Source organism: Rhinopithecus bieti, unplaced genomic scaffold (assembly GCF_001698545.2).
Source record: "Rhinopithecus bieti isolate Rb0 unplaced genomic scaffold, ASM169854v2 scaffold_1017, whole genome shotgun sequence".
NCBI classification, from domain to species: Eukaryota; Metazoa; Chordata; class Mammalia; order Primates; family Cercopithecidae; genus Rhinopithecus; species Rhinopithecus bieti.
Window position 1 is genome coordinate 9,133,242 of NW_016803657.1, and position 26,536 is coordinate 9,159,777.

The 26,536-nt window shown below is 49.7% G+C and overlaps 1 protein-coding gene across 4 annotated transcripts; it reads right to left on the reverse strand.

The window, feature by feature from the left end:
* UNC93A (unc-93 homolog A) lies at window positions 1-23,798 on the reverse strand. Of its 4 annotated transcripts, XM_017895323.1 has the most exons (9): window positions 23,735-23,798; window positions 23,041-23,178; window positions 21,353-21,534; window positions 20,146-20,375; window positions 18,342-18,467; window positions 12,299-12,513; window positions 10,036-10,171; window positions 8,354-8,485; window positions 1-664 (listed from the first exon to the last, which is right to left on the reverse strand). In XM_017895323.1, the coding sequence occupies exons 2-9, from the start codon at window positions 23,143-23,145 to the stop codon at window positions 399-401; spliced, it is 1,392 nt and encodes a 463-aa protein (XP_017750812.1). In that variant the 5' UTR covers window positions 23,146-23,178; window positions 23,735-23,798; the 3' UTR covers window positions 1-398. The 4 variants fall into 4 exon arrangements, with proteins under 4 accessions (XP_017750812.1, XP_017750808.1, XP_017750826.1 ...); XM_017895319.1 differs by lacking the exon at window positions 23,735-23,798 and having other exon boundaries at window positions 23,041-23,302; XM_017895337.1 differs by lacking the exons at window positions 1-664; window positions 23,735-23,798 and adding an exon at window positions 944-1,159 and having other exon boundaries at window positions 23,041-23,302.
* Between the last annotated feature and the right edge of the window lie 2,738 nt (window positions 23,799-26,536).

Below are 26,536 nucleotides of genomic sequence, written 5' to 3' on the forward strand. Positions count from 1 at the left end.
AAAAAAAAAAAGAAAGTTTGCCCATTTGTAAAATTGTGGGGTTAGTCTACTGTTTTAAGCAGTCTTTCAATTCTTAAAAACAACTACAGCAGTAAAACTAGGGTGAGTCTATGATTTCAGGCAAATTCTAATTGGCTGATTGTACTTTTTTCTTTTGTATCTAAAATTAAATTAACTGATACATTCATGTATACACTTGATCTCTGTTGATAAGACGGTAGACTAAAAATTTGTTAGGATAGAAAAAAGTACATAAAGAGTGAAATAATATGATATTTTCACAATGGCCAAATTGTACTGAGATCGTGATGAGGAGCCGCTCCATGTCCTGAGGCATCTTCTAAGAAAACTCTCTGGCTGGTGCTTTCTGAGTTCATCCTCCTCGGACCTCACTGCTCTCACATTTTTGTTTGTATTTCTTTATCTTCTGCCTGGTTCGCCTGTCCTGGAGTGTGAGGTCTGATCGGGTTCTTGGATTCCACACACTCCACAAGCCCATACGCCACCACGCTCAGGCTCAGGACCCCCAGCAGAATGTAGAGCTTGACTCGCACACACAAAAATGTGCTGTACCCAAAGGCAATGACAAAGCCCAGGGCCTCCCACAGGCGGTAATTGGCGAAGGCAGCTTCCTTGCTCTTCTCAAACAGAACGCCGTAGAGAGCTGCGGAGGAGAGAGCGGAGTGAGAGCTCTGCCATGGGCCCCACGGTGACCCTGCTCATGAAAAGAGCACAACGGCTTTCCCACTGCCCCATTTTCTCAACAAAATCAGGACATTTTTCTTTTTTCACAACAGAATGATTTTACATGGCAGATGATAGCATGAACCCCGAAAATCGGAGGCAGGTCTCAGTTAATTTAGCATGTTTATTTTGCCCAGGTTGAGGATGGGTGCCCATGACACAGCCTCAGGAGGCCCTGACGAGATGTGTCCAAGGTGGTTGGGGCACAGTTGGGTTTTATACATTCTAGGGAGACATGAGACATCAATCAACATAGATAAGATGAGCATTGGTTTGGTGAAGACAAGCATTGGTTTGGTCCAGAAAGGCAAGACAACTCCAAGCAAAGGTGGGAAGACTGGAAGCAGGGAGGGGGCTTCCCGGTCACGGGTAGATGAGACAAATGGTCACATTCTTCTGAGTTTCTGATGAGCCTCTGCAAAGGAGACAGTCAGATCTACATTTCTCTCAGTGAGCAGAGGGGTGACTTTGAATAGAATGGGAGGCAGGTTGGCCCCAAGCAGTTCCCAGCTTGACTTTTTCCTTTAGCTTAGTGATTTTTGAGCCCCAGGATTTTTCTGCTTGTGATTTAAACACAGCGGCCCCTTTGGGGCTCCGCCCAGGCTGCTGGCCACAGAGACCCAGGAAAACCCTCCACCGGCTGAAGCCAAGTGGGCAGGTGAGGGGCAGGGACAGGTGCAGGGACAGAGGCAGCCAGAGCTCCGGTGGGGCGGGATGTGCTGTGACCTTAACTGCAGGCAGCAGGGCCTGAAACCAGGGGCAGAAGCACGTGGTTCCCCAGGAGGATTCCAGACTGCCAGCACTGGGGTCCTTGAGGCAGGGAGGATGGTGTTTAATTTTGTAAACTCCATGGCACCTGGTTCAGCGCAAGACACACACTGAGTGCGGAGAGAACCGTCTTCCCGAAGATTCGCTCTACCCACCCCTCCTTAGTGCTGGAGATGACACCGTGTTTGGGGAGGCCCAGCACCATTGTGTTTGGGCGGGCACCTGCCTGGCTATGTGGCTCCAGGGAGGGCAATGACAAGGGCTGTGAAACACAGTCTTTGAAGCCACCATCCCCAGCAGCCGCCCTGGAACGGCCTGGGAGGGATGAGGCCCTGTCCCTCCCAGGCAACAGATGATGTCACTGAGAGAGGGATTCCCTCCAAGAAGGAAAGTGTCCAGATAAACACCCAGGAATACAGGCCCTGTCCTTCCTGGGGCGGCCTGCTCATTTCCACAGCAATGTTACAGACGTCCGTGAACGTGGCCCCAGGGACCTTCCGCTCCCATCCAAAGGGGTGCTTTTGTTTTCCTCTGGATTTAAAGAAAGTGATGAAAAGCAGCTCGCCCCAGGGTTTGTTAGCTGGTTTTGTACAAAACAACTCACATCGTGAATGTTCCTCTACTGCTGAAGACCAATGCAGATGCGCTTACAGCAGGGGAGTACCTTGTCTACAGCCCTTGCCCTAAGATTCACATTGTAAACAGCTTAGGAATGTTTGGGAAACAAGAAGTTCTTTGGAACCCTCAGGACAAGGCACCCTTCTCGTCCCACAGTCTGCACACTGTCCACCTTAACAAAAGTAATGACCGAAGAGAATTGAATAACCAAATTTAGATTTAGTTGGCTTCTGAGACTATTCTAAACACCTCTTGTCTGTTTTTTGAGGGTGACTTTTAGCACTGGATCCAAAACCAAGGTTCTAGGGAAGAAAATCCAAGTTGAGACACCACGGCTATAAGTGGTAGGTCATGCTATGTTCTGTGGCTAAGAGCTCCCGGCTGCACCCTGGGCAGGTCAGAAAACCAGAGCCAATGGTCCCAGATTATAAATATTCTAGTAACACAGGCAACTCTAATTTTAAGCTTTTTGGGAACATGGGTTGATGTCATTCAAGAATTTCAAGATGAAATTTATATTGTGCTGCCATGATTAGAAATCGCTGTCCTCCAAGAAAGGGACTCACCCCACTCCCCCACCTCTCCCTTCATCAAGTTCTGGTTGGTTCAAGGCCAATTCAGCTTCTTCGTAAGTAGCCATGTTCTCCTCAGCCCTCTGAGTTTTTCCATAAACATAAACTTTCCGGACCCTCAATGCCTCACATGTCACATGAAGAACTTGACATTCTCTGACTCCGGTTCCAAAATCTGAACGTAGAGAGGAGATCCACAACAAAGAGAGAAAGAGCTAGACTGTCTGCTAGCTCACATACTTGTGTTCCAAATCGCCTAGATGTATTTGGGAGACAGGAGGAGCCCCCAGCATGGAGGATCTGGGACCCAGAAGGTAGCTGGAAAGTGGGCTGTCCCCTGGCCAGAAAACAGAACTGAGGAGGCTGAATAAGACGGGAGTGGCCCCACACAGAGGTGACACCCTCACTCTTGCCTGTCTCCTAACACAGCTCTACCCACAGAAGCAGGGTCCATGCCTACAGAGGGAGACGCCAAGGACCCAGATGATGCCACTGGAACTGCCTTTAAGAAACACGGAGGAAGAATCAGGGGAAACCGTTTGCCCCACTCAGGAAAGGGGAAGCCACATGTGTGAATGACATCAGACCAGTCTAGGGGAGGAGAGGCCAACACCAGAGATAATTAAAGTCAGGCTTTTCAGGGAATTCCTCAAGATATGGTCCCTATTTTAATCCAAACATAAAGAAAGCAATGCATTTATTGTTTTGAATTGCATGTAACTACACACAGCTAAGGACATGGTGGGGAAAGACATTTTTCAAAAACCAAAGTAGACTGAAAACGGTATTTCAACAATCCTGAAAGAACTGTACGCGTGTACAAGATTGAATACATAAGGAAGCAGTCATACCTAGTGGGAACCAGGATTCCGGCTGCCAGAGAAAGGAGTGACAGCTACGCAGTGGGGGCCAGAATAAGCCCCGTGGCTACTGTCCACCTTAATAAAGAAATAATGTGGCGTTGGATGGTGACCCAAAGTGCAAAGTAAATATACAAGCCCATGCTGATGTAGCTCAATGATTGAGTAAGTAAATACATCGGGGAGAAGGGATAGGTATTTTTTGTGGAAGAATTAGTGTACACACAGACGTTCCTCAGGGTGGAGATTAGCTGCTCTCTCCTTGACTGCTGGCTCCCTGGGCACTCGCTCCTGCAGAACCGCATGTGGAAAGGGAAGGCGGTGAGTTTGCAGTGGCGAGATTTGGCTGGCACTACGGTGCCCACGGGATCAAGGTTTACATCGCTGGTGAGGAGGCCTGTCCCTCTTCTGTGTCCCCCATATGATGGGACAGGGAAGCACCTCACCAGGGGATTGTCCTCCCCAAACCCTCAGCCCCAGCCTAATCATGAGAAAACAGCAAACAAACCAAAGTTAAGGGACAGCCTACAAACTACAGTGCTCTTCAAAAGGGTCCAGGTCATGAAAAACAAGGAAAATGGAAAGCTGCCACACAGCAGCCAGAAGATACGATGACTGAGTCCAACAGGGAGTCCAAGACAGGATCCTGGCACAGAAAAAAGAACGCTCGTGGGAAACCTGGAGGAACCCGAGTAAAGGCTGTCCCTCCACTAACTGTCACATGGCAGGGTTACTTCCTAGCTGTACGAATGTGCCGTGGCTGTGTGAGATGCTCAGTGTTTGGGGAAGCAGGCACAGGCTTATGGGGTAAATGCGTTGAGTCTATAGGTTGGTACCTTTCAAAGGGACTCTCTATACTACATGTGCAACTTTTCTGTAAATCTAAAACTATTTCAAAATAAAGTGTATTTAAAAAGACAAAGCATTGCTTTCAGCCTGGCCTGTCTGCCTCCTCTTCCCAGGTGGCCCAGGGTTAAAGAGACCAGGATGTGGCTCCTGTCCTGAAACACAGGGATGGGGATGAGAAGTTCAGCAATCTTGTTTGGTCAGAGAAGACAGGTTAAGTGAATGGGGCATTGAAGAAGTCATATTTTCTGAATTTATCAGCCTGAAAACAGCCAACAGAGCAAGAGTATTTTTAGATTAGACATTCCATATCTTCATGGCAGTGCATTGGTGAGGAAGCGTTGCCGTGGCAACCGCACCCATCTTTCATTAGCTGTCAGAGGGAATTAGCAGAGAGGAGTGCCTGGCACAGAGCTCCCCTTGCAGAGGCCGGGGGATCGCTGGAGCCCAGTGGGACAGTGAGCCAGGGATCCTCAATTCTGGCCCAGGAAGAAGGGACTCAAATGGTGAAGTCTTCTGACCTGCTTCTAAGTGGGAGACTGTAAGGACCAGTCTTTAAATTGAGCAGTGATGACTGAAAGGTGAGGACAAAGTTCATTGGGTTTTATTCAGTGTCGTTAATTAGGAACACATGTGGCCCACATATGTTCTTAAAAGAAAGCACACATTTGGGGAGAATAGGATTAGAAATCTAACTTGCTATTTAGAAAAACAAAAATGAGAAAGAGCTGTTTTTGAGATGTAGCCAAAGCTACATAAAATTTCCATTTTTTTCAAAAAATAGAGAACAGAGACCTTGTGTGTGTGCTGTGCTGCATGGAGGGCCAGCCTGCCAGGAGTGCACAAACACGGTACTAAAATGCCACTCGCGCATGACGATTGCGAGAGTAAAGTCCACAGGAGCTTCTCAAGTACGTGAAAATATTTTCCCCAACATTTTTTTTTTGTGACACAGAGTCTTGCTCTGTCACCCAGGCTGCAGTGCGATGACGTGATCTCAGTTCACTGCAACCTCTGGCTCCTGGGTTCAAATGATTCTCCAGCTTCAGCCTCCCTAGTAGCTGAGACTACAGGCATGTGCCACCACACTGGGCTAATTTTTGTATTTTTAGTAGAGATGAGGTTTTACCATGTTGACCAGGCTGGTCTCGAACTCCTGAGCTCAAGTGATCTGCCTGGCTCAGCCTCCCAAAGTGGTGGGATTACAGGGGTGAGCCACCGCACCCGGCCAATTTGGTTTATTTTGAAAAAAATTACTTTTCCTGTACAGAAAGACACAAATAATTTCAATTTAAATTAGCATCCCTTATTAAAAGGAGTCTTTATTCCAGTCATTCACTGGACTTGGACATTCATACTCTTTGTCCTTAGGTAACTTGGTTTGCACAGTTCAAAAAGACTTTCCCTGAGAGTACCATGTGTCCATATAAGGAAAAGGAGAGTTGAGTCCACTATTCACATAGCTCAGGAAGAACAAAAACTGAATATGAATGATCACATTCATTGGGAGCATTTAGAGAATTATCTTATGAAATACTGTGGGGATATTTGTCCCAGTGTTTTGCTTTTAATTTAATGTGTAAATACATTTTTAAATCAAGTAAGTTCAGATAAGTCACTGTGCACTTCTGGTAATGGGATGTGCATTTGGGGAGCTCAGTAAAACACGGGCTCTGCCACACGTCCAGGGGACGGTTTAAACAAATGCTGTGTGATGCTTATTGGTGACGTAGCTAGGAGCCCTACAGGCGACATGACACGCCACTAGCTTATAATTCTGCACTGCCAAAAACACCAAAGTGAGTTGCTGTTTGCTCCCCTCCATTAAATCAGTATTTGTTCTGTTAAGCAATGCCCTGGCCTGGCCTCGGATCCAGTCTACCCGTTCCAGGCTCCCAGCCTTGATCCCGACAAGCCAGAGCATGGTGCTGGGCCAAGCACACGCTCATTTTGGTGAAGAGCTTCACTCCATCCAGCGGCATTACTAGGGCAGCAGAAAGGACTGTGAAAACACGGCTCCCTCGATCCAACCGTGAGGGTTTGTTCAAAGATGATTCTCAGCTGTCCCGTGGATGGCAACCCACCAGGAAGACAAGAAAGGACATGGCTGGAGTGTTCAGTCTGTGATCTGAGGTCACATGTGTTCTTTCTCCTCAGTGCGGGACAGCAGCCAGGTCCGTCATCTCAGAAACATTGGCCTGTACTTCCCTTGTGGGTTTGCTTTTTCCAATTTCTAAGCCCCAAGTGTTTGCCAGATAAAGGCAGAATGGTGATGTCTCTCCTGGAGGGAAGAGGGTCTCATGTGAGCCCTGCTCACCTCCGAGAGGACCCTTCATCTTGCCTCATCAGCATCTCTTAGACACGCAGTCTTGCCTGTTTGGGCCTCTGACACCCCTCGTGGCCTTAGATGGGGTTTTGGGGAAACTCAGGGTTCCTACCCCAAGCCCTCATCTGTGCAATTTTCACCACCACCCAGAGCGCACACCCTCCGACCAGTGGCCACACACCTGACCCAGCTTCCTTCTCTTCCTAGTGACCTTCCTCCAAAACCCTCTCACGCATCTCCTGTGGAAAACACGACCAGCCAGCACAAAGCACCTCGGAGCTCAGCAGAGCCTGGCACGAGTGCAGTGGTACAATCTTGGCTCACTGAGACCTCTGCTCCAGAGTTCAAGGGATTCTCCTGCCTCAGCCTCCCGAGTAGCTGAATAACAGGTGCAACTGCGGCATCCCTCCCAGTTCGCCTGTCCTCAGGCCTCTCTGGAACCTCTCTGGTGCCGCTGCCTGAGCCTGGGGCCCCTTCCTCCCTGGCTCCTCCTTGGCTCCTGCTCCTCTCCCACCCGTGCCCTCACTGTTCTGCCTGACCTCCTGGCCGGGCCACCCTATTCTGTGAGGACTTTGCCATTTGGCTCCTGCCATCATCACGGGACATCACCTTCCATCTGACAACCAGCCTTCCCGGCTCCCCCTAGGGCCGCACCTTGGACCTTGTCACCTGCCTTTTGGAATTGATTGTTGTGACACGGTACAGACTCCACATAGCTCCCAGTCACTCCTGGGTGTCAGCGTTTTCTGCTGCTTCCAGTGACCCAGGTGCATCTGACCCTCCCCCGCATGCTGGCCCCACACATAGGGACCCGAATTGCCACTCCACCCCACCCCTCTGCACTCCCCCTAGGCCGCCTTCTCGGGGACCCCAGCCCCAGCAAGGCCTTGGAGCCCCCTGCCGCCTCCTGCCCTGGTTCCTCCTGCACCCCACTCCATCTGGACAGCGGTCAGCCTAGACGTGATGCAGATGTGGTCTCTAGGACGAAGCCCACCCTGGCCTCCTCTGCTCCCTGACATCCACAGGGTCCCCACCTGCTCACAGGAAACCCACCACTGCCCAGGAAGCCCCAAAGCCCCAAAGCCCCCTCCACAGACACTGACCCTAGTGACCTGTGACATGTGTGGCTTGTGGTTCACACCGCCACCTCCCATCTTCCGTGGGCTCCTTGGTTCACACTCCCACCTCCCATCGCGCAGGGCTCCTTGGATGGCCCTGCGTGTTTACACCCCAGGCCCAGGTACGCGGAGAGGGTGCCTCTGATCACAAGCACGTCTCAATAAAGGTTTTCAGTCATGAAGAGACTGCTGTCCTAGGGGTAGAGAGTCTCACACCCAGGCTTGGATGGGCGACCTGACTTAAGCAAAACCACACCATCCCAAGGGAAGGGTGCCCAGAAGGAACCCCGGGTGGTTTCCCACTTTTGCATCATGAATCTGAATAAATGCTCAGAGAAAATACGTCAGACCCAGAGGTGACATCACAGCCCTCTTGGCCCTCCCATCTCTCCCAACTCACCTCTCTTGGCTCTGGCCCATTGACATCTAATGAGCCCCACAGTTGCCTTGACCAGGGACCGCCCCCCTGCTGCCAGGAAGGGGCCTGGGCTGGGGACTCACCGTTGTTCTGTGTCTGCCAGACTGCATCTGCCACGCCCCACAGGCCTGAGAATACGAAGAACACGGCCAGCTGGTCAGCACCAGGTCTCCACAGCAGGAGGGCGATCATACAGGACAGATGGGTCACCGCACCTGGGGGTGCAGAGGGGAAACCGCCAGGCAATGAGGGTCATCATAATGGCCTGGAGGGGCCCGTAGGTGGGTCAGCACTGGAGCAACCGACTCAACCGTCCTCTAGAACCGTCCCCTGGAACTGTCCTCTGGAACCGTCTCAACCATCTCAATCGTCTCAACCATCTCAACCTTCTCAACCATCCTCTGGAACCATCTCAATGTTTGCTTCATGCTCAGTGTTCCCTTAATGCTCTGGAAGTCATCTTTTTAGTTGGAACCTTGACATTTAATTTGTGAGCTGGTGTGTATGCGTGCTGCCAGCTCTAAGTCAATGGTCTGCACCACATACCTGCTGTGTGACCCGCAGCCTCAGCCTGGAGGGCCTTGGGTGTGGTCTGGCATCACGTTGGGAAGGAAGGTCACCCTGTCTGGGCCTGAGGTTGCCCCTAAGCTAAGAGGGCTTCAAGTCAGAAACAGAAGGGCCTCCTCATTAGGTATAAGTCGAAGGATCCCAGCCCCTTTCTGAGTGGCCAGGGAATAGGACAAAGTGTGCCCATGGTTTCATCTGAGCCTTCCAAGTGGGAGCCATGGGGGAGAAAGGGAGGAGGCCACAGACCTCCCAGACAGGTGACATCTGTGGGCCCCTCCTTGTGACTCGTCCCAGCAGGTCACAGATTTGGGACCCCAGTTTCCACAGGCTGTGGCGTCTCTAGGATGCAGTAACGAGGCTGCCCAATGACGCTCAAGACACCACAGAGGAAGAGCAGGGTCTCTGGCAGCGGAAAGGCAGGTCCGCACCGCATGCCCCAGGGCTGCACCACCTTGGGCAAGTCCCTCCACTTCTCCGCTCCATGATTTCCTCTCTGTAAGGGGACACTGTCTGCTTCACAGGGCGGCTGTGAAGATGGACAGGAAACCGCAGGCAGAGCCTTTGGGCTCCATGGCCCTGGTGGATGCTAGCTGTGTGCCCTTCCTCTGCCTGCACCCCCACACCCAGCCCTGCCTGGGGCATTGACATGCCAGGCACCATTTTTCTTAGTGCCCGCATTCCCCACTGTTCATGTGATCTCTGACTCATCCCTTTCCTTCTCTTCCCAAGGAAAATGGAAGGTGCCGTGTGTTTAGGGAGGAGTCTGTGGCCTTAGAAGTTTTGTCCTTATCCACGATGTGAACAGATGTGGAACAGAGCCACCCCAACCCCAGTGTGGCCTTCCGTGACGCCCATGGCCTCACCACTGGCTTCGTGTCCCTCATTTGCACCTGCAGAGACCCCGCCCCACCCCACCCTGGCCTGGTCACCACACTGAGTGCCCACTTGGAGCAGGCACTTGCTGTGTGGCCTTATGCCGAGCACAGTGCCTGCCCAGTGACAGCTTGGAGACAGTCTGATTCCTGCTTGTCGAGGGGGTGAAGGAAGGACTGAAAGAATGAATGCATCTTACAGGGCGTCACTGATTTCAAAGCAGTTTCAGGGGCACTTTTCCAGCCCCGTCCTGACTGTGGGCTGCACACTTTCGCTACTGCAAACCGTTATGACGGCTGGGATTGGGACGCACGCTGCTACCTACCCAGCACGTAGAGCACAACCCTGCCCGTGTACTGCGAGACCTTTCCATACAACACGGAGCACAGCGCGTTGGTGGCCGAGAAGCAGATCATCACGTAGCCAACGAACTGGATGCCCAGGGCGCAGGTGACATAAGACTGGGGAGAGGGATGCAGAGCCATGTCACGGACGCTCCCAGGCCTCCCACACTCAAGCTGAAGCTGCAGTCGGGTGCTTTGAGCATCTGCTCTGAGACGGCAGACAGGCCAGTGTGGCCTACACCTTCCTCTAGGCTCTGTGGCTCCCATGCAGGAGAAAAGCTGGTGTTGGTACGAAAATCCTCTTTGGGGAAGAACTAAAAGGAGGCAGTTTGGACAACTCTGGACAAAATTTTTTCTCATATATTTCTTGCTATTTGCTGTGAAATGTGCATTATTTTATACGGAAGCCAATATACCCTGCCCTTGCTGGGGCCAATCATTGCCTGTGAGATCTAAAGAGAGTTTAAAAAAAAAGAAAAAGAGAGAGAGAGAGAAAATGAAGAGGTTGCCCTGCCACCTCTTCCGGGGCCTCAGCAGCCCAGTAGCCGGCTGCACACGTACTCTCACACCCACTGCGCCACACTCCCCTCACGGGCAGCCTCGAGGGCGGGCACACAGAACAAAGGCTGAGACGAGAAGACCAGCCACAGCCACATCGGGGGTGACAAGGACAAGTCCAGTGGAGGAGAAGGAGGGGCTGTCCCCAAAATGCCAAGTGGACCTTTCTGTTATCCTATTTCTACTCTTTCAAGCCCCTAAGATTCTCCATCAAGGCTGTCCTAAAAGTAGCATTGCCAGATAAAATTGAGGACACCCACTATTGCCTAGGCATACTCCCGGAGAGACATTTGTGGTTTATCTGAAATTCAAATTCTACCTGCGGAGGTGCTTTTTATCTCACTAAGTTGTCAGCCTTGCCTGGGAGGGATCTGGGGTGGGGACAGAGCAGGGAAGGCTCCTCTGGAAGGAGAGCCTCTGCCAGACACAGGCCCATGCTGGTCCGGCTCTGGCCACCAGCTCTCAACAGCTCCCAAGAGAGGCGTCTTTCTTTGCACACCCTGAGGTGGGGCACCGCCTCCCTCACCTTGAGGGGAGAAGGTGGCCTGAGCAGATGGAGCAGAAGCCTGGAGAGCCACATCGATTTTTAGATTGTGAAGCATGATTTGAAAACTAGAGGTGACAGGTGCAGTGGCTCACACCTGTAATCCCAGCACTTTGGGAGGCCGAGGCAGGCGGATCACCTGAGGTTGGGAGTTCGAGAACAGCCTGACCGACATGGAGAAATCCTGTCTCTACTAAAAATACAAATTACTCGGGCATGGTGGCATATGCCTGTAATCCCAACTACTTGGGAGGCTGAGGCAGGAGAATTTCTTGAACCTGGGAGGCAGAGGTTGCAGTGAGCCGAGATGGCACCATTGCACTCCAGCCTGGGCAACAAGAGCATTACCCCATCTCAAAAAAAGAAAAAGGGGCTGGCTGCGGTGGCTCAAGCCTGTAATCCCAGCACTTTGGGAGGCCGAGACGGGCGGATCACGAGGTCAGGAGATCGAGACCATCCTGGCTAACCCGGTGAAACCCCGTCTCTACTAAAAAAAAATACAAAAAACTAGCCAGACGAGGTGGCGGGCACCTGTAGTCCCAGCCACTTGGGAGGCTGAGGCAGGAGAATGGCATGAACCCGGGACGCGGAGCTTGCAGTGAGCCGAGATCCGGCCACTGCACTCCAGCCCAGGCGACAGAGGGACACTCCGTCTCAAAAAAAAAAAAAAGGAAAGAAAAGAAAAGAAAAGAAAAAGGAAAGAAAGAAAGAAAAAAAGAAAACTAGAGGGATAAGGAATTTCAGTGATATTCATGGACTTAATGCTTTTCCTATATGTAAACTCTAAAGTAAGAGTGCAGGGTGAGGCCCAGGCAGGGATAACATGAATGAGTGTCTGCGGGGTGAGTCAGCGGCAGCTGCCCATCCACTTGCTCTGGCTCCTTCCCCAGGAAGACACGGTTCAAGCAAGAAGTTCTCCCTTGAGACAAGAAGTGGACGCTCCTGTGAGTTGGAAGTTACTTGGAGGTCGAGACGTTGAATCAGAAACTCAGCTATGGTAGTACTGGGAACACAGGACCTCATTCCCCCCAGCCCCAGCCCTGGGCAGGTGACCTGACACACTGCAGTCCTGCAGGTACAGACACAGGTAAGGCATGATGCCATGCATGGCCTGAGCCACCGGCCCTCACTTTCATTCATACCCTTGTGTATTCGCTGGAGAGGAATCCTTGCTGCAATCCACTATACAGAGGCAGTAGAATTAAGAGGCACAGACGTTTATCTCTATATAGCTTGAAAGTCGACAGTAAAGTGGACCAGAAAGGTGGTGATTTCTTCTCTCCTTCACTTTCCCGTTGAACATCTTGTATGGGTTTGAGGAATGCAGCTATCGTCAGGACAGCCAGGACACCACTCCCTGAAAGGAAATAGCAAAGGCTTCAGCTTTACGGGGGCCCAGAGGCAGGGTGCCTGGCACAGATTTGTTTCAGTCGCGCATCCTCCTCTCGAGACGGCTAATTCAGATCCAGATTTCAGGTGACATTAGACACGGCACACTTAAGGATCTCAGGTGTCCAGTTGCACTTGATTGTGCTGATTCTCTGATTAGTTCACGACTTACTGGCTTTCACATGAAGCCTGCCACAATAGGTCAGTATTGTCCTCACCGGCATAAAATACAAAAAATTCCGGAGAGACCTCAGACATCTGAGTGTCCTTAACCATTGACTCTGCTTCTCATTCTAATCCCCAAAGCAATTTTAACAGCAGCCAGCTTTTATTGATTTTAGGATAATGATTCCCACAAGGGTACCATTTGCTACACTTTTATTTCAAATAAACAATTTTGTGTAAAAGTCCTCCAATAGGAACTGGTTAAAGATATTAAGGGGTATCCCGACTGCGATGGAATGTTGCGCATTTGAAGAAAATAAAAAAGAAGCTCTTTGTGCACAGGTGGGGAAATCCCCATCATAAATGGTAAAAGGAGAAAAAACAACCAAGAGGTAGAACTTTGTGTAGAGTGCGCTACCACTTGAACTAAGTAAGAAAGGACGTAAAGATGTGCTTGTTTAAATGTGCATTAAATATGTCCAGTAAATAAAGCAGACATGGACTTTCTATGGGTGCAGAACTTGGTCTGAGGACGGCAGTGAGAGGGAGACTCCCTACTGCACGCCCTTTCACAGTGCAGTGGTTGCCCACCCAAAGGGGTTCATTCCAGGCCCCCAGTGGATGCCTGAAACCATGGGCAGTGTCAGACTACATGCACCATGTATTTTCACTCTGACAACAGAGACTGCTACTGAGAGACTATAGCCTAGGGAGCGTCTATGGTGCAGACATGCCAGACAGAGGGAAGGGTCACAGCCTGGGCGGGTGGGCAGGACAGCAAGAGATTTCATCACACTACTCAGAACAACTGCAACTTAAACCTTATGAATTATTTATTTCTGGAATTTTCCACTTAAGGTTCTCGGACTGCAGGTCACTGAAGCCACCCAAAATGAAATGGGGACAAGCAAGACTCCTGGATTTGCATTTTCAACTATATAAATGGGTTATCTATGCAAAAAATATTTTACTATTCATTTCATCCATGAGGAAACATCCTGTACTTTCTCATAATTCCAAAATGTGATGACTAAATCTCCATCATTTCTGTCCACCACTTTATTATCTGATCCACCTTAATTTCTGTCGATGGAGAACTGATGTTTATTTAGGTGTTGCTCACTTTATATAGAAGCCCTTTTGTTCCCTTAATGATTCTAAGTGCCTTCTGTGATATCGTTACATCTCCACTGTTTCTTTCCCACCTGGCAGTGGTCATGATACACAGTATTTGGGGTATCACAGATTGCTCAAGATTGGTGGCAATCCTTCCCTTCTCTCTGGGCTAGAATCTTTCAGATCGATTCATTTCTACCTCCAAGAGCTCAGACCCTGGCTCCTCTGAAGACGACGGGAATGATCTCATCTTACTGTGTCTGACCAACCTTATCTAGCGCTTTCTGTCTCTCTCAGCATCAGGGTCCTCGTGTGACCCATGCTTGCTGCAGCACGGTGCCCTGGCAGCTGAGCGTTCCTGAAACTGGGAGGTTTTGCAAAGCCAACTGTCTTCCAAGCTGTGTGCAGAAACAGTGGAATCCTAGCACCTGTCTCAGAAAGCACCATTGTTAACCCGGTTCCACCCAGAAATGCACAGATTTATTTCTAGGCTTTACTTTCTGTTATCTGACTACTTTCCATCTTGGCTAACCACATTCCCCTTCCCATTTCATGATAATTCCACATTCTCATGAACTTTGTGAAATTCCATATGAAAGCGGGACTCCTGTTGCCACGGTTGTTTCTGGGTCACCCTTCATTTTCCTCTGCATTGTCCTGGCCACCATGCGGTCTGGCAGGTTGTCACGCCTGCACAGGAGGCCATAGGGTATTTACGATTGTCAGGGCCCCCTTCCAAGCCGACCCCCTGAGCTGACTGTGTGTAGACTATGTGGAAAAGGCACATTTTTCCTCCACTCACTGAAGGCAGCGCCTTCTCCACGATCTCGTCTTGTGGGCCAGGACTTCAGTGTCAAGCAGCCCAGTAGGACATGACCTCCAATCTCCCTGAAAGCCTCTTGGGAGGAGGAGAGGCAGGTCATGGACACAGAAGCCACACCCCTTTGTTCAGAATTATGTGTGTCCAGATGTCATGTGACTCAGAGCCTTCTGTGGGGCATGAATTGGGGGATACTGCACAGCTGTGTCCTAAATTCTAAAGAGAACGGCTCTTTGCAAGAAACTTGACTATGAGTGGAATGCTCAGAAACCTGGGAAAGTTACCCAGGGAGAGGGTGTTCTTGTTCTTTTAGGTCCATTTTTCTTTCTTGCTTTGTTTTTCTTTATGGTGACATGGCCTTGCTTTATAGAAAAGGACACAGATAGGGTCCTGCAGGACTGTTAAGATCACAATAGTAAGACCACTTCTTCATTGATATGTGTGTGATCTCTGCTATACGTAACTTCTAGACTTGGACTCCCTCAGGCTGTGGGATTCCATGACCCGAGAACTGTCTGTGATGCATAAATGGCTGGAGCTGTGACCAGAGAGCACCCTGGGGGTGCCCCTGCAGGGGAGGTGCTGCAGGTAGCAGCCACCTGCGGAGGACAGAGGGCAATGAAGGGCCTGGAAGCCATGGAGAAGCCTGTGCTGTTCCTCTACAGCAGGGGCCAGCAAACTATGGTCTGTGGGCCAAAGCCTGCCCAAGGCCTGCTTTTGAAAATAAAGTTTTATTGGCACGCAGGCACGCTCATTTGCTTACATGTGGTCTATGGCTTTTTCCCACTACAAAGACGATGTTGAGCAGTTGCAACAAGGACCATATGATCCTCAGAAAGATCTTTACATGTAGAAATATTTGCTGTCAGCCCTTCACAGAGGAAGGCTGCCAGCCCCTACTCCAAAATTCTATTGCTTTGTAGATACGAGATGTCTTTGTTGGTGGCTGCATGACTGGAACTGGTGGAGCTGGAAGGAGACCTGAGGGTCTTGACTCAGCTCAATGTCCCCGAGTCCCCCAGCCTCCCAGCTATGTAGAGAAGGTGGTGAGGGGAAGTGTGGGGGAAGCACAGCCTGGCTGGTCCCCGGGACCATGTTGATGGGAACGTAGGGGCCTGCAGGGAAAACATGACCATGATTCCAAGTCAGCAGAGCCTTGCAGACCAGAGCAAACCGTGGCTCCTCCTGACTCCCTGTCCACAACTTCCACTCACTTCTAAAACCCTCAGTCTGGGCCTTGCACGCCAGCACCCTCCCCAGGTTGCTCTCCTGATGGATGTCAATAGCCTCTCACTGGCTAAGAGCCTGGTCCAGCCTGCTCCCTGAGCCTCCTGGGGGCCCTGCCACACTCAACACTCTCAAAGCCCCTCCCCAGCTGACTCTGCAACCGTGGGTGTGCTCCAAGACCCTGGTTTGGTTTTCTGTCTCCTTCCAAGGCTCCAGCTGTCTGCCTGGCCCTCAGAGTTGCTGAACCAGGGGTCTGGCTGGACTCCCTTCTCCATAACAATTTTCTCTGCTTTTTGTCCCTAAGAACCTCATGCCTGTCACGATTCCAGTCACCACCTCAGAAGATGCCTCCATGTCCACACTTTCATCCGCCTCTGGCCTGAGCCCTGCACAGCGTCAGACTGCCCATTGGACACTACGCAAGAGTCCCTCTGTGTCCTCAAGCCAGGTGTTCCCGGCCTGAGCTCATCTTCCTGTCAACCCCAGGACTGTCTTGCTCTTCCCCACACCATGTCCAACCTACACGGACCCTGCTGGCCTCTCTCTCAGCCCCTCCACCTCTGCCTCCCCCTCCCTGCTCCCTCCTCTGGACTCAGCACTCCGTCCTTAGTGGGTCTCTGCCCGCTGTCCCTCTGCACCTCTAAGTCACGCTGGCACAGGGTCTGTCTAGGAGGCAAGTCTGCACTTGTCCAGACCCTTTGGCACAACATCGAGGGCCACAGCTAGTCCTGTGCCCCATCTCTGTCCCTCCACCTTGTCCCCAGCCCTGAGGGCTCCTCCAGGACTTCTTGCCTCCAGGGCCCTCTGGCATCACTTCCCTGCCTGGCCAATCTTGCTCATTGTCCAGACTCGGTGTAGGGCCCACCAGCCCTTGGAGGCTTTCCTGAAACTTGGTGCTCCAGGGAGATGCAGCTGCAATTCAGCTGGGAACTGTGCTCAGAACACCGTCGGACTGAGTCTCGGTTAGTTGGGTGTGTGCCTGTTTCCTTCACTAGGCTCTCAGCTTACTAAAAGCGAGCTTCTAGTCATCAATGTCTGGACCAAGAAGGTCTAGCATGGCCTAGCACGGCTTCAGTATGCTTTGTCGACTTCTAGCGATTGCTTTACAAGTGCTCACTCAGAGCCTCTGATGTGGAAGTGGCCTGAGGGGACCTGAGGGGTGGTGCCGCACATCATCTCAGCACAAGGGAAAGCTCTACAGTGCACACGAACCCTCCTCACCTATGACCCCGGCAGAGTGCAGGACTTGGTGCTCCCAGAGCTCACAGGTACCAGACCTTTGATTTTTAAGAAGGACCCATTCCAAGGACTTTATGAATGCCCAAATCCAAGAATGACAAAGAATATATATACATATATATAAATACATATGTATGTGTGTATATACATACATATATATATATACACACTTTTTTTTTTGAGACAGAGTCTTGCTCTGTTGCCTAGGCTAGAGTGCAACAGTATGATCTCAGCTCACCGCAACCTCCTCCTCCCGGGTTCAAGCAATTCTCCTGCCTCAGCCTCCTGACTAGCTGGGATAACAGGTGCATGCCACCATGCTCACTCAGCTAAATTTTGTGTTTTTAGTGCAAATGGGGTTTCACCATATTGGCCAGGCTGGTCTCGAACTCCTGACCTCAAGTGATCTGCCCACCTCAGCCTCCAAAAGTGCTGAGATTACAGGTGTGAGCCACCGCGCCTGGCCAAAAAAGAATATATTTAAATTCTTTACAAAATGGTTTTTAAAACTCTCTAAATGTGTCCCCTTCAAAGTTGTAATAAACCTTTCACTATAACACTAAAGTCACATATGAAACTGTTAACATAACTTTCTCTATTAAAATGAACTTCTAAGAACGAGCCTCGTCATGATAATTAACTTCCTCTGGGCAGCCGTTTCACCATGAACTTGCAATGTCTCCAGCTAAGGTGCATCCAGCACTTGGGAGCACTCTCCCCTCTAGCCTTTCCACAGAAGGTACTCAGTACATTTCTCAGAAAAAAAAAAAAAGGTAGTTTATAGCAATCATGGATGGTCAGGGTCCCTTGGCCACAGCTGAAACACAAACAGTCAATCCCAGTGCCCTAGCCGGCCACCAAGCTGTCTGTTGTAGTAGCCGCCAGCCCCCTGTACTGCTGGGCACTTGCAGTGTGGCCGGGAGACTCAGGAACTGAGACTTTAATCAGTTAAGATGTAAACAACCACAGTGGTTAATGGCTACTGTGTTGGGCTCTGGAGATGTATAACAATCTCATCACCCCAGGATCCTCTGTTAGACAGCACGGGTGTACTGCCTTTAATTCATAAGAACGCTGCCTGCATGGAATCCAGACCAATACATTTTGCAAGGATGTTTCAGAAGAAGGGAGATTCCTTCTACATTGGGGGAGATGGTCTTTGTCAGCCCAGGAAGGAGGCTTGGTTCGGCTTTGCTGGGGACCCTGCCCTGAGCTGGTGGAGCACGTACCGGTATAGATGCCCAGCAGGGTGTAGACCAGCTGCTGGGAGGGCCTCTGGGTGCTGTTGGTGGTTGCGGTGGCCATCAAGCAGTCACTGGCCCCACAGGACATGAGCTGCTCTTCTGGGAGGGCCTCTGTGAAGTCAGAGCAGATGGGAGGCATGAGATGACTGCAAATGTGATGAGATGTAGGTTCTTGAGGAATGAAAGTGATAGTGGAAAGGATGAACACCCGGGGGAGGCATCACTACAGGTCACGTGGAAAGACCCAGTGTGTCAAAATAGATTTACGCCTAGGCACATGACCCTAGACTCCATTTAAGACACTTTGGGAGGTGGAAAATCCTATTAGTGTTCCGCAAAGATTCAGGGAAGCATAAACTTGGAAAAGTGCTGCTTACTTGTTATACTACTTTTCTGACACAATTAAAATTTTTCAAGTTTTCAAAACTAGTCAAAAAGAAAAAAGTACATGAGATTGGGCGCCATGAATGCTGAATTCTCTTTCAGATTCATCTGTTACCAACTCCATGACTTTGGGGAGGTGATTTCACAACTTTTCTGTTTTTGAAAACTAATGTTAGTTCTGTGATCTCTTAAAAGAATAGAATTTGAATTAGCAATGACTCTCAGTCAGAACTCCTGTCAGAATCTCTGGAGAAGAGAAAGATGTTGTGGGAGAAAGAATATTCAGTGTTTTTATTGTTTTAATAACACAAATTATGTAACAGACAGCTTCACAAAATCTTCTAGGTAGGTGAGATGTACAGCTGATAAGAGAAGGCACAAGAAGGTGGAGAAACACACGACACCCTCCAAATTCCTCCGGCCCCAGATTCTGTGTCCTGTGCTCACTTGGAGAACTAACTCACCTGCAGAAATGTCTTCAAAACAAAAGCCTGTTCCTCCACTTCACTGGCCATGATATGCAGACTGAGCTTTACCCCAAGTTTCTGTTTCATTGTTGCTGACACCAACAGCAATAATGAATAAAAATTGCTATGCATCAACTTTACAGCTTCCCTTCTTCAAATGCACTTAGCACACATGACAATCACATGAGAAAAAAGGAGAGGCATTTTGGCTACAGAGTTTCCCAAGGGTGGGATTTTTTATGGGATAGCAAGATGGAGAACCTTGATGAAGTGATAGAAATAGTCGTGATACTAGTCAGGAGGGCTGGATTGGTTTTTACCCCGTTGGGTAAGGTTTCCTCTAAGCATGAAAGAGATGTCCTATGCCCTGTGCTTAAAGCCTCAACATAGGCACCAAGGGCGTGGGCACAAATGAGATATGCTCTTTATATTTATACCAGGGCAAAGTCGGGTAGAGACAGAGGAGCCAGGGCATCAGCCCATCCAATGTCCACGTCCGTCATGGGATGAGGGGCCTGTCATGCAACATTTGAAAATCTGGTCAGTGTATCAAGTCACAAGGAAAAGACATCAGGCAACCCCGTCCTTAGTCTAACAAGGATGGTTGTGAAGTTGTGACTCCATGAACCTAAATTCTACTGGCGTGGCCCTTAGTTTCCCCATGGCACCCTCTCCCAAGGGCTGCCCTGCCCCTGCGGAGGCATCTATGGAAGACATAGATCTTCTTCAGTCCCACCCAACTGTCCAGAAGAGAGCAGGTAACAGGCAACTCTGAAGCACAGGCAGGTTGAGAATCTCACCTGTGGGGCCTGACTCACCTGCTCAAGTTACAGAATCAAGGCACGTATACAACTGAAATCAGGAACCCTCTCCCCCAGCGGCCATCACTGAAACCGCTGCTCCACTTGGAGACAACTGCTTGCCCCTTTTCCTTTTACCTTGGCTGGGAGTCTGGCCAAATACCAGCGATGAGATCAGGTTGCCCCACACACCAGATGACTGGAATACAAGGAAGAAGATGCCGAAATACTGGTTCACCACGTCTTTGCCGCGTTTTCCCGCCTTCTTTGCATGCATGTTTCCCACGATCGTGAGGTATGTGCTCTGTGCAGACCACAGCGGGGCGGCCCCAAGCCCTAGCAGTATGGAGGTGGGGATCAAAGTGTACCTGTGGGTAAAAGGCAGACCCACAGCACCGCCTGTGACAGGAGACACAAGCCCATCGCACCCGTGTCCCTGTGGTTCTTTAGTCTATCTGGGAGAAGGAAACGCCGCCTGGCCCATTGCAAGCATGGTAATGGGTGTTGCTGGTTGGATGGATGGATTCACCATTAGACTCAGATAAATGAGCAAAATCAGTGCATTTTCCAGCTCAGATTGATTTGCAAAAGTGAAATTGAAGGCCAGTGAGGCTCCTTGTATTGGATGCGACCACAAACAACACGATGAGGAGCACAAGGAAGGCCAAGGGACAGCCCCAGTTAAAAAGACCAAGTGACCAGCTCGGGCCTTGGCGGCGGGGTGCTGTGTGAGACTCTGCAGCTACTGGAAAGAAGGACATGCAGCCGTCATCAGCAGCACATCCTGGGTCACAACCAGCATCCCTGGAAGATGCTCCATGGCTGTGTTCCTGGGGCCTGGGGTGCAGCCCAAAGCGCTCAGAGCTTGGTCTCTGTGGCCCATCTTACCAGGGAGCAGGGTGGCCTCCCATCCCTGTGACCTGCCCTGGCCATACCCACCTCCTAATGGTGGGCGAGGTGCAGCTTTTGATCCATTGATGACATCTGCCTAGGTGCCCACGAGACCCACCCTCTGCATTGGAGTTAGAGTCCCCTGTGTTACTGGAACCCTCGCCCAGCCAGGGGAGCTGAGGATCAGGATGGATCCCAGGGAGAGGCCAGCATCAGAGATTGGGAGGAGGAGATGGAAGCAGTGGGGGGCACAGAGGAGCCTTGGTGAGAAGACAGTAAGGAAGCCCAGCACCGTCTGTCACCAAAGCGAGGCGGGGGTGCAGGGGCAGCAGAGCTCATTTTAAAATGCCTGCAGTGAACAGTAATCAGGTGCAAATGCAAGTCGTGTGCAGAGTGAACATCCCTAGCGTGGGGAACGGCCGGGGCGGGGTGGGCAGGGGGTGGGGCTGCGTACCAGCTGGCGAAAAAGTTGCCCACGGAGAAGGCCACGTAGCCACACATGGAGAGGATGATGGTCCCCTTGCAGCCCAGCCTCTCAATGAGGAGCGGTGGGAGGAACATGGAGGACAGGAGCATGCCTCCGTAGAGGGTGCTAAGTGCTGTCACACCCAGGCCCTCCTCGCTGTACAGGCTGCTCTGTGGGAACAAAGCCAGCCCTGTCAGAGCACGGGATGGACACAGTGGGATGAGGCACCAGCAGGTCCTCAGTGTCGCCCAGGCTGGAGGCCGCCACAGCTCCCAGGAACCACCAGCCACACGCTTGCTGCCCTGGGAGCCTCCTCTGCAGCTGGTGGGAGGAAAGTGCAGGTGAATTTGGAATAAAGCAGTTAGTGTGTCTAAACATCAGGGAGGGAAGGCCCGGCACCCCTGTGAGTGCTTGTGCTGAGGCTGGATGGCTGTGAGAGCTGCTCACGCCTCTGTGGACGCCTGCCTGAATCTCAGCTGAGAACAGGACAGTGTGGCAAGACGGGGCTGGAGACTGCCAGAACTGGTCTGTGAGGGGCCTGCATGCTCCCGGGGAATGGAAGGGGTCCTTCAGCCCATGGGGAGGCCCCAAGGATACGAAGCAGGTGAGTGCGCATGAATGATTTCTTCCTTCAACAAATATCCATCGCCCACCTCTGAGTGCCTGTCACTATCTGAGGTTCGAGGATGGACCAGAGATGTGGCCTTTGTGTCCTGGAAACTGCAGGCTGCTGCCACTGGTGAAGATGACATGGGCAGGCACACGCAGCCATGAGGGTGCTGGTGCCGCACCCCAACCTGGGCTCCAGTGACCTCCAAGATGAGAGTTGAATGAGAACTTGGAGGCCTGCAGCCAGAAAGGGTGAGAGGAGGTGGCAGCTGCAGGGGAGGTGCCACAAAAGAGTGTCCTTGGTCCTTGGATGAGGGGACCTAGTCCAGACCAGGGTGAGGACTCATAAGAACTCTCTGGCGTGAGGCCCTGTCTTCTCACTGGGGCTGCTTATCTCTGAGGAGGGAGCCTGGGGATGCATGTGCCTTGTTGGGGCCTGAGAGCGAAGCCAACCGCATGGAAGTCTTGGGATTCTTGGAGAGAGGTGGCCTCAGCTCCTACGCATGCTGGGGCACAGTCATTCCTGAGTCACTTCTATCTGAACACTCTGTGTTGCTCACGCCAGTCCTGACTAGCAGAGACAGCTGTCCCAGAGAGCATGATGTAAGGAGCTCAAAATATAGAGACCATGTTGTCAAAGTTCACAGTTTTGCTTAGAGTAAGCTTGGAATCTATAAGGTCTAGTGATATTTGATAATTCACTTGGCTGCCCCTAACCACAAAGCCAAGGGCATGCAATCATATTCACAATGACTTTTCCCATGTCTCCTTTTAACCACCCAAAGGCAAAGAATGTCCCAACAAATCACGATCCCAAGACCCCTGCTGTCCAGAGCTCTCTAAGAGCAACGCACACCTCATTGTTGTCCAATCCTATTGAGACGTGAGTGGGAACTGCTCACTGGAGGACTGCATCTGAGAACCACTGTTTGTTTTAGAGGATTTGGTGTGGAGTGAAAAAGAAATACCAGGTGAATTAGATTTTTCAAATTTCCAATTCATTATTGTCTGTGACCACGGGGATTCTTGGAGGCCAAGAAGTTCAGGTAACTTGACTGTACACATACCTGCAGGTTCTGCAGACCTCCATAGGCTGTAAAGAGAAGCAGGAACCCAAAGGAAACAACAAGGACATTCCTTAGACTTCTGTCCATCGTGCTGGCTGAAAACATCAATCATCAGTGGACACGTACATTTGTAGCTCCCTAAAAGAAACCAATTGAGGCACAGGAAAAACAGTCAGTACCAAGAAGTCCCATTCTCTCTTTCATCTGAGCTAGAGGTGAAATGTTAGAGGTGTGTTAGTCATTAAACCTGTCACTCGTTAATGAACTCGGTTATCACTGACCCCATGAAGCACAAGGGAGCACTGCTACTCATTCACCTTCTCTGTGATCCGCAACATCCACTTTCTATGGGGCAAAAGATCATGGCTCTTACCAGCCTCTAGGTAATGGTGCTTTTTTCCTGTTAAATTCTAATAGACATGGTCCAGATGGTAAAGTCATACATTTCACTTTTTACACGTGTATAGAATAGAACCTTTCACAGTACAAGAAACTGTCAGAAATTGTCAGTGGTACAGAATATGAACTTCAGTCTTAAAGAACAAGGCATAAATGTCAACTTCAAGATACATAGTTCAACTTCTGAAGAAGCGCTAATGTGATTATAAGATCCTAGGGCCAAAGTCTTCGTATTGCAAAGACTGTATGGTTTCACAACACCATACAGCAATTATTAAAAGAAAAAAAGACTTACATGAGGATAAGGGAGGAGACCACTCTTCATATCGTCTTATGCTCAATTTCTGCCTCCAAAGAAAGAAGTAAAACCTAAAGGCAGAAATGAAATCCACAGGCAGACAGCCCGGCGCCACACCCTGGGCCTGGTAGTTGAAGATTGACCCCTGACCTAATTGGTTATGTTATCTATAGATTACAGGCATTGCATAGAAATGCACTATGAAAATCCCTATCCTGTTTTGCTCCGATCTAATTACCGGTGCATGCAGCCCCCAGTCACGTACCCCCTGTTTGCTCAATCGATCACAACCCTCTCACACACACCCCCTTAGAGTTGTGAGCCCTTAAAAGGACAGGAATTGCTCATTCGAGGAGCTCGGCTCTTGGGACAGGAGTCTTGCCGATGCCCCCAGCTGAATAAACCCCTTCCTTCTTTAACTCGGTGTCCGAGGAGTTTTGTCTGTGGCTTGTCCTGCTACATTTCTTGGTTCCCTGACTGGGAAGTGAGGTGAATGGTAGATGATCAAGGCAGCTCAAGCTGGAACATCCCTGCGGGGGACTCCAACCAGCCCAAGTGACGCGGATCCTGAGAGCGCTCCCCGGTAGGCATTTGCCCCAGTGGGACACCTCGCCAGAGCAGTATGTGGCAGGCCCCCGTGGAGGATCAACGTAGTGGCTGAACACTGGGAAGGAACAGGCACTTGGAGTCTGGACATCTAAAACTTGGTAAGACTAGTCTTTGAAACTTGCCCACTCCATTTGAGTGGAAGCATGGCCTGATCACCTACAGCGTGCCTTTATCGGCGCTTTGGTTTTGGTTTTGATTTGGTTTGAATTGCTTGACAGGGTTGGTCTTGGGAACTTGCCTACTCCATTTGAGTGGAAGTGTGGCCTGATCACCCACGGTGTGCCTGTACCGGCATTTGGTTTTTGTTTTTGACTTGACTTGGATTGCTTGATACTTTGGTTTTGGTTTTGACCTGGCTTGGATTTCTTGATACTCTGATTTTGGTTTTGATTTTGGTTTGGTGTAAACTACAAAAGTGTGTGTATGCCCTTTTTACCCATTCTTTGTTTTGTGGTATGTGTGTGGTGTGAGCGTGGTGTTTTGTCTAGAGGAAACATGGGTGAGGCACAAAGTAAGCCCACCCCACTAGGAACTATGTTGAAAATTTTCAAGAAAAGGATTTAAGGGAGACTGTGGAGTACTGTGACACCAGGAAAACTTAAAACTTTGTGTAAGATAGACTGGCCAGCATTAGAGGTAGGTTGACCATTAGAAGGAAGCCTGGACAGGTCCTTTGTTTCAAAGGTATGGCACAAGGCAACCTGTAAGCCAGGGAACCCAGACCAGCTTGTTTTAGATCCCCTGCCCCTAACACATGGTGGCTGAGAGATCAGCAGCATAACTGGCTGGCAGAGGCAAGGAGAGACCAGCAGAGAGAGAGAAAGCAAAGAGACAGAAAGGAAAAGAGGCAAAGAGAGAGAGAGATGAAGAGACAGAGAAGAAGAGACAGACAAAGAGGGAGTCAAGGAGAGAGAGAGAGAGAGAAAGACAGAGGCAGAGAGAGAGAGGAAGAGACAGAGGCAAAAGGAAAGTCAAAGAGAGAGAGACAAAGTCAGAGAGAGAGAGAGAGAGAGAAAGAAAGAAAGAAAGAAAGAGAGAGAGAAAGAAAGAAAGAAAGAAAGAAAGAAAGAAAGAAAGAAAGAAAGAAAGAGATATACAAGTAGTTAAGAAAAAAAAAGTGTACCCTATTCCTTTAAAAGCCATCTATACCAATTCTACATTGGACAAAACAAGGTCTTATTAATAGCAAAGGATAATTAAAATCCCAACCTTACAAGGTTTTCAATAAAAGTAAAGTTTGCTGAAAGTTAACAGTGTAACATGCATTACAGTAATTCTATTCTTGTGGCCTTTAAATAGTCTAGTCCACAGACACACACACACAAAGTTTCGTTTTGGAAAAAAAAAGATTATCATCTTCGGAAAAAAAAGGGAAAAAAGAGGGGGCCGGAATTTATATAGAAAGAGTGTTACATGGTAAATTCTTGTCCTGAAATAAATTAACTGGTTGTTTAAAGAAAGAAATGTTTGTAATAAGTCAGAAAGTTAAGGCATGTCAAAAAATTGCCTGTAAAAATCGTGAGAGAAAAAAATGATATAAAAAAGTGTTAAAAAAAGAATGTATGTAAAAAATGTTGTATCATTTAAAAGTAACTAGGCTTCCTGAATGTAAAACTATAAAAAAAAAAAAAACAGCTTATGTGTAAGGGGTATAAGAAAAGCAAAATATACCTTTGGTAAAAGATTGTAAGGAGGCACAAGAATGTGCATTTTACCTTCATAAAAGTTAAAAAAAATTATTGTTTTGAAGGTTTAAGCAAGTTTTAAAATGTTAATTGGAAAGAACATTCTGTGTATAAACATATTAGCTAAAGTTAAAGAAGTATCATCCGGCCGGGCGCGGTGGCTCAAGCCTGTAATCCCTTTGTGAGGCCGAGACGGGTGGATCACGAGGTCAGGAGATTGAGACCATCCTGGCTAACACGGTGAAACCCCGTCTCTACTAAAAAATACCAAAACTAGCCGGGCGAGGTGGCGGGCGCCTGTAGTCCCAGCTACTCGGGAGGCTGAGGCAGGAGAATGGCGTGAACCCGGGAGGCGGAGCTTGCAGTGAGCTGAGATCCAGCCACTGCACTCCAGCCCAGGTGACAGAGCGAAAAAAAAAAAAGAAGTATCATCCAATTTTTCTGTGAACTGGACATTAAAGTAAAAGCATAACAGGTTTTCTTAAAGCACCAAGCTGCTCTTTAG

Bases quoted from the DNA above. Each gene is read 5' to 3' on its own strand.
- UNC93A (XM_017895323.1), bottom strand. From the start codon at position 23,145: ATGTTTTCAGCCAGCACGATGGACAGAAGTCTAAGGAATGTCCTTGTT. The intron at 10,172-12,298 runs GTATGAATGAAA...CCCTCTCCCCAG, and splicing joins TCTCCAGCGAATACACAAGG to TCTTATGTCACCTGCGCCCT. The intron at 8,486-10,035 runs GTAGGTAGCAGC...CTGCACCCCCAG, and splicing joins GGTTGTGCTCTACGTGCTGG to GTGCGGTGACCCATCTGTCC.